The 7,500-nt window shown below is 64.3% G+C and overlaps 1 protein-coding gene across 1 annotated transcript in view; it reads right to left on the minus strand.

Annotated features, from left to right (window-relative positions):
* Positions 1–110: 110 nt before the first annotated feature.
* The window catches only part of LOC306819271 (solute carrier organic anion transporter family member 3A1-like), a gene marked incomplete at its 3' end in the record, with an annotated part of 26,506 nt that continues 19,116 nt past the window's right edge, over positions 111–7,500 (minus strand). The window contains exons 3-7 of the mRNA XM_079373042.1: positions 5,660–5,758; positions 5,310–5,579; positions 5,058–5,222; positions 4,786–4,984; positions 111–246 (exon numbers count right to left, since the gene is read on the minus strand). Coding sequence (XP_079229168.1) covers positions 111–246; positions 4,786–4,984; positions 5,058–5,222; positions 5,310–5,579; positions 5,660–5,758 — 869 coding nt within the window. The remainder of the gene's footprint in view (positions 247–4,785; positions 4,985–5,057; positions 5,223–5,309; positions 5,580–5,659; positions 5,759–7,500) is intronic.

Below are 7,500 nucleotides of genomic sequence, written 5' to 3' on the forward strand. Positions count from 1 at the left end.
TGTGTTGTGTGTGTGTGTGTGTGTGTGTGTGTGTGTGTGTGTGTGTTGTGTGTGTGTGTGTGTGTGTGTGTGTGTGTGTGTGTGTGTGTGTGTGTGTGTGTGTGACTCACAGGTTTAATGCATCCAGCGAAGCAGGCAGAGAGGTAGGTGACTCCGTTGGATCCACAGACCGGGCTCACTGACGCCGTGTAGCAGTTACAGTTATTGATGCACGCCGACTCGGGCCGCTGCCACGACTTCAACGTCCTGTCATGAAGGTCAAAGGTCAAAGGTCAGGGTCGGGTCGATTTAAACCAATTTCAGTAAAACCACCATAATGTTAAATGAAGCTGCTGAGGGACGCTTCTCATTCCTCGCTTCACCCCCCCCCCTCTTCCTGTGGTCCTGCTGCCCCCTCAGCCCCCCCTCTTCCTGTGGTCCTGCTGCCCCCTCAGCCCCCCCTCTTCCTGTGGTCCTGCAGCCCCCTCAGCCCCCCTCTTCCTGTGGTCCTGCAGCCCCCTCAGCCCCCCCCCTCTTCCTGTGGTCCTGCTGCCCCCTCAGCCCCCCCCCCTCTTCCTGTGGTCCTGCAGCCCCCTCAGCCCCCCCCTCTTCCTGTGGTCCTGCAGCCCCCTCAGCCCCCCCCCTCTTCCTGTGGTCCTGCAGCCCCCTCAGCCCCCCCTCTTCCTGTGGTCCTGCAGCCCCCTCAGCCCCCCCCCCTCTTCCTGTGGTCCTGCAGCCCCTCAGCCCCCCCTCTTCCTGTGGTCCTGCAGCCGCCTCAGCCCCCCCTCTTCCTGTGGTCCTGCTGCCCCCTCAGCCCCCCTCTTCCTGTGGTCCTGCAGCCCCCTCAGCCCCCCCCCTCTTCCTGTGGTCCTGCAGCCCCCTCAGCCCCCCCTCTTCCTGTGGTCCTGCTGCCCCCTCAGCCCCCCCCTCTTCCTGTGGTCCTGCAGCCGCCTCAGCCCCCCCTCTTCCTGTGGTCCTGCTGCCCCCTCAGCCCCCCTCTTCCTGTGGTCCTGCAGCCCCCTCAGCCCCCCCCCTCTTCCTGTGGTCCTGCTGCCCCCTCAGCCCCCCCTCTTCCTGTGGTCCTGCAGCCCCCTCAGCCCCCCCCCCTCTTCCTGTGGTCCTGCAGCCCCCTCAGCCCCCCCTCTTCCTGTGGTCCTGCAGCCCCCTCAGCCCCCCCCTCTTCCTGTGGTCCTGCAGCCCCCTCAGCCCCCCCCCCCTCTTCCTGTGGTCCTGCAGCCCCCTCAGCCCCCCCCCCCTCTTCCTGTGGTCCTGCAGCCCCCTCAGCCCCCCCTCTTCCTGTGGTCCTGCAGCCCCCTCAGCCCCCCCCCCCCCTTCCTTTGGTCCTGCAGCCCCCTCAGCCCCCCTCTTCCTGTGGTCCTGCAGCCCCCTCAGCCCCCCTCTTCCTGTGGTCCTGCAGCCGCCTCAGCCCCCCCTCTTCCTGTGGTCCTGCTGCCCCCTCAGCCCCCCTCTTCCTGTGGTCCTGCAGCCGCCTCAGCCCCCCCTCTTCCTGTGGTCCTGCTGCCCCCTCAGCCCCCCTCTTCCTGTGGTCCTGCAGCCCCCTCAGCCCCCCCCCTCTTCCTGTGGTCCTGCAGCCCCCTCAGCCCCCCCTCTTCCTGTGGTCCTGCTGCCCCCTCAGCCCCCCCCTCTTCCTGTGGTCCTGCAGCCGCCTCAGCCCCCCCTCTTCCTTTGGTCCTGCAGCCCCCTCAGCCCCCCTCTTCCTGTGGTCCTGCAGCCCCCTCAGCCCCCCCCCCTCTTCCTGTGGTCCTGCTGCCCCCTCAGCCCCCCCTCTTCCTGTGGTCCTGCAGCCCCCTCAGCCCCCCCTCTTCCTGTGGTCCTGCGGCCCCCTCAGCCCCCCCCCCCTTCCTTTGGTCCTGCAGCCCCCTCAGCCCCCCCCCTCTTCCTGTGGTCCTGCAGCCCCTTCAGCCCCCCCTCTTCCTGTGGTCCTGCAGCCCCCTCAGCCCCCCCCCCTCTTCCTGTGGTCCTGCAGCCCCCTCAGCCCCCCCTCTTCCTGTGGTCCTGCAGCCCCCTCAGCCCCCCCCTCTTCCTGTGGTCCTGCAGCCCCCTCAGCCCCCCCCCCTCTTCCTGTGGTCCTGCAGCCCCCTCAGCCCCCCCCCCCCTCTTCCTGTGGTCCTGCAGCCCCCTCAGCCCCCCCTCTTCCTGTGGTCCTGCAGCCCCCTCAGCCCCCCCCCCCCTTCCTTTGGTCCTGCAGCCCCCTCAGCCCCCCTCTTCCTGTGGTCCTGCAGCCCCCTCAGCCCCCCTCTTCCTGTGGTCCTGCAGCCGCCTCAGCCCCCCCTCTTCCTGTGGTCCTGCTGCCCCCTCAGCCCCCCTCTTCCTGTGGTCCTGCAGCCCCCTCAGCCCCCCCCCTCTTCCTGTGGTCCTGCAGCCCCCTCAGCCCCCCCTCTTCCTGTGGTCCTGCTGCCCCCTCAGCCCCCCCCTCTTCCTGTGGTCCTGCAGCCGCCTCAGCCCCCCCTCTTCCTTTGGTCCTGCAGCCCCCTCAGCCCCCCTCTTCCTGTGGTCCTGCAGCCCCCTCAGCCCCCCCCCCTCTTCCTGTGGTCCTGCTGCCCCCTCAGCCCCCCCTCTTCCTGTGGTCCTGCAGCCCCTTCAGCCCCCCCTCTTCCTGTGGTCCTGCAGCCCCCTCAGCCCCCCCCCCTCTTCCTGTGGTCCTGCAGCCCCCTCAGCCCCCCCCCTCTTCCTGTGGTCCTGCAGCCCCTTCAGCCCCCCCTCTTCCTGTGGTCCTGCAGCCCCCTCAGCCCCCCCCCCTCTTCCTGTGGTCCTGCAGCCCCCTCAGCCCCCCCCTCTTCCTGTGGTCCTGCAGCCCCCTCAGCCCCCCCCTCTTCCTGTGGTCCTGCAGCCCCCTCAGCCCCCCCCCCCTCTTCCTGTGGTCCTGCAGCCCCCTCAGCCCCCCCCCCCCTCTTCCTGTGGTCCTGCAGCCCCCTCAGCCCCCCCTCTTCCTGTGGTCCTGCAGCCCCCTCAGCCCCCCCCCCCCCTTCCTTTGGTCCTGCAGCCCCCTCAGCCCCCCTCTTCCTGTGGTCCTGCAGCCCCCTCAGCCCCCCTCTTCCTGTGGTCCTGCAGCCGCCTCAGCCCCCCCTCTTCCTGTGGTCCTGCTGCCCCCTCAGCCCCCCTCTTCCTGTGGTCCTGCAGCCCCCTCAGCCCCCCCCCTCTTCCTGTGGTCCTGCAGCCCCCTCAGCCCCCCCTCTTCCTGTGGTCCTGCTGCCCCCTCAGCCCCCCCCTCTTCCTGTGGTCCTGCAGCCGCCTCAGCCCCCCCTCTTCCTTTGGTCCTGCAGCCCCCTCAGCCCCCCTCTTCCTGTGGTCCTGCAGCCCCCTCAGCCCCCCCCCCTCTTCCTGTGGTCCTGCTGCCCCCTCAGCCCCCCCTCTTCCTGTGGTCCTGCAGCCCCCTCAGCCCCCCCTCTTCCTGTGGTCCTGCGGCCCCCTCAGCCCCCCCCCCCTTCCTTTGGTCCTGCAGCCCCCTCAGCCCCCCCCCTCTTCCTGTGGTCCTGCAGCCCCTTCAGCCCCCCCTCTTCCTGTGGTCCTGCAGCCCCCTCAGCCCCCCCCCCCTCTTACTGTGGTCCTGCAGCCCCCTCAGCCCCCCCTCTTCCTGTGGTCCTGCAGCCCCCTCAGCCCCCCCCTCTTCCTGTGGTCCTGCAGCCCCCTCAGCCCCCCCCCCTCTTCCTGTGGTCCTGCAGCCCCCTCAGCCCCCCCCCCCCTCTTCCTGTGGTCCTGCAGCCCCCTCAGCCCCCCCTCTTCCTGTGGTCCTGCAGCCCCCTCAGCCCCCCCCCCCCCTTCCTTTGGTCCTGCAGCCCCCTCAGCCCCCCTCTTCCTGTGGTCCTGCAGCCCCCTCAGCCCCCCTCTTCCTGTGGTCCTGCAGCCGCCTCAGCCCCCCCTCTTCCTGTGGTCCTGCTGCCCCCTCAGCCCCCCTCTTCCTGTGGTCCTGCAGCCCCCTCAGCCCCCCCCCTCTTCCTGTGGTCCTGCAGCCCCCTCAGCCCCCCCCCCTCTTCCTGTGGTCCTGCAGCCCCCTCAGCCCCCCCCCCCCTCTTCCTGTGGTCCTGCAGCCCCCTCAGCCCCCCCTCTTCCTGTGGTCCTGCAGCCCCCTCAGCCCCCCCCCCCCTTCCTTTGGTCCTGCTGCCCCCTCAGCCCCCCCCTCTTCCTGTGGTCCTGCAGCCGCCTCAGCCCCCCCTCTTCCTTTGGTCCTGCAGCCCCCTCAGCCCCCCTCTTCCTGTGGTCCTGCAGCCCCCTCAGCCCCCCCCCCTCTTCCTGTGGTCCTGCTGCCCCCTCAGCCCCCCCTCTTCCTGTGGTCCTGCAGCCCCCTCAGCCCCCCCTCTTCCTGTGGTCCTGCGGCCCCCTCAGCCCCCCCCCCCTTCCTTTGGTCCTGCAGCCCCCTCAGCCCCCCCCCTCTTCCTGTGGTCCTGCAGCCCCTTCAGCCCCCCCTCTTCCTGTGGTCCTGCAGCCCCCTCAGCCCCCCCCCCCTCTTCCTGTGGTCCTGCAGCCCCCTCAGCCCCCCCTCTTCCTGTGGTCCTGCAGCCCCCTCAGCCCCCCCCTCTTCCTGTGGTCCTGCAGCCCCCTCAGCCCCCCCCCCTCTTCCTGTGGTCCTGCAGCCCCCTCAGCCCCCCCCCCCCCTCTTCCTGTGGTCCTGCAGCCCCCTCAGCCCCCCCTCTTCCTGTGGTCCTGCAGCCCCCTCAGCCCCCCCCCCCCCTTCCTTTGGTCCTGCAGCCCCCTCAGCCCCCCTCTTCCTGTGGTCCTGCAGCCCCCTCAGCCCCCCCCCTCTTCCTGTGGTCCTGACTCCTCTTCCTCATTGGCGTTCCTGCTTACTCGTTGCTGTAGGCGACGGTCACCCCGGCGACCGGCCCGGTGTCACAGCCCAGGAAGAGGAAGGAGACGTAGCAGGCGGTGGACACCAGGTTGACCAGCATGGCCATGCGAACAGCTCCGAGCGCTGACAGGTTGAGCTTCTTCACCAGCAGACCTCCCAGGAAGATCCCCAGGCAGGCGCACGGGATGGCCGTCATACCTGAGAACAAATCAGGCCTCTATAGTGTCAGGGTTTCTCACCAGAGGCTCAGATCATATTATGACACGCCTACCTAACAGCTGATTGGCTGAGGAGGTGGTGAGGTTAAACTGCTGCTCCAAGTATTTTCCCAGGAAGGCAGCAAAGCCAGCAACAACGGCGATCTCCATGCAGGCGGCCAGCGTGATGCAGCTGAACACGGGGTTGGAGAGGAGGTGCCTGGTCACCCGCGGGATCACTGGGCCGAAGGGGGGGGGGGGGGGGGGGGGAGACTGGATGAGTGGTCGTTAAAGCAGACACAAAGAACAGAAGAACAGCTCCTCACCTCTCAGGTGCTCACACACTGTGAGGCCACTGTTGATGTCAAAGCCGTGGATGGCGCCATTGGGTTTGGCGCCCTGATATTCCATGGAGAGGGAGGAGGGCAGCATGGCCTGCTCGCTCTCCCCTCCCCCGTCCATTTCCTGCCCGTCCAGCGCCTGAGGAAACCCAAACATGAAGAGCGCCGACAGGAAGAGTAAGGCACCGCATAGGAGGAAGCCGCCCCACCACGCGCCGATCCAGCGAGGGTCATCCGGGGTGATGTCCAGCTTACCTGCACGACAGGAAGGAGAGTGAGGAAGAGGGGGCGGAGTCATTCTGCATAAAGGAACCAAGGATGCTGTTCAGACTCACTGGTGTCGATGAAGACGGCGTCCACGTAGACTTTGGTACAGACAGAACCTAAGATGAAGCCACAGGCCGGACCGAACACCAAGGTGGAAAATAAAATACCTGAAAAAAGAAGAAGAGCGAGTCAGAGAGAGAGAGAGAGAGAGAGTGACCCTCTGACAGCGTGGAGTCAAATATTACACTGATACAGAGCTGAACAACCAATCAGAAGAGGGCGAGGAAGGCGGTCTTCTGATTTACTGTCACCGCAATGTGCAGCTTACCGCTTGAACAGCGGCGTCTGTGACGGAATCAACCTCAATCAATCAAACAATCAGGAAGCAGCCTCTCATTGGAGGAGCAGCTCGCCATCAGCACTCGGTACGCTCCAGAGCGTGTGTGTGTGTGTGTGTGTGTGTGTGTGTGTGTGTGTGTTGCAGTAAAGCTCCAGCAGTGGTATTTAGTTAGTTGACCTTTAGTAACCTCCTTGTTATGAAGCTCAGGTGTTCCCTCAGGTCAGAATGACATCATGTCAGCTGTTTGTTTTCATTTAATATTGACTGGTCACTTAAAGACCCGCTTTAGGTTCAGAGCGGTTCTTCCTGCTGGACTCCCTGCTGGGGGCGCTGGAGTCCCCCGCGTGTCCCTGCAGGGGGGCGCTGGAGTCCCCCCCCGTACAGTGTGTGTGGATGGAGACATGAGCTAATCACACCTATTTGGTTTTTTGAAGCAGGCTGTAAACATGTTCATGTCTGCTGTAAAAACAGGCTGTTTGAATGGGTGTGTATGTGACTTCCTGTGCTGCTGCAGCCAGCCTCTAGTGGACACTCCAGGTACTGCAGCCAGCCTCTAGTGGACACTCCAGGAACTGCAGCCAGCCTCTAGTGGACACTCCAGGTACTGCAGCCAGCCTCTAGTGGACACTCCAGGTACTGCAGCCAGCCTCTAGTGGACACTCCAGGAACTGCAGCCAGCCTCTAGTGGACACTCCAGGTACTGCAGCCAGCCTCTAGTGGACACTCCCGGTACTGCAGCCAGCCTCTAGTGGACACTCCAGGTACTGCAGCCAGCCTCTAGTGGACACTCCAGGTACTGCAGCCAGCCTCTAGTGGACACTCCAGGTACTGCAGCCAGCCTCTAGTGGACACTCCAGGTACTGCAGCCAGCCTCTAGTGGACACTCCAGGTACTGCAGGGTTTCATTTCTTTTTGAAGATAAAAGTTCGGCTACAGCTCAGTGATACAGGAACCAATGAAGACGTGTTTAATCTGATACATGTTTCAGAACCTGGACGAGTGTCAGCAGCTGAAAGTGTTGTCCTGTGGAGAGTGGGCGGGGCTTAAATCTACAGGGAGGACTTCTGAGTGACACAGTGACATTTGGAAATGGCAGGTAGAGACACTCGACTGCAGCTCCAGCCTGTTGAGGGTTTGATGACAGTACAGATACTGAAGGGTTGAAATAGCTAGAGACGCACACACACACATGTACACACACACACACACATGTACACACACACACACACATGTACACACACACACACACATGTACACACACATGTACACACACATGTACACACACACATGTACACACACACACACACATGTACACACACACATGTACACACACATGTACACACACACACACACGTACACACACACACGTACACACACACGTACACACACACACACACACACGTACACACACACACACACACGTGTACACACACACACGTGTACACACACACACATGTACACACACACATGTACACACACATGTACACACACACATGTACACACACACGTACACGTACACACACACATGTACACACACACGCACACACACACACACGTACACACACACAC

This window comes from Symphodus melops (genome assembly GCF_947650265.1).
Source record: "Symphodus melops genome assembly, contig: scaffold_91, whole genome shotgun sequence".
Taxonomy (NCBI): Eukaryota; Metazoa; Chordata; class Actinopteri; order Labriformes; family Labridae; genus Symphodus; species Symphodus melops.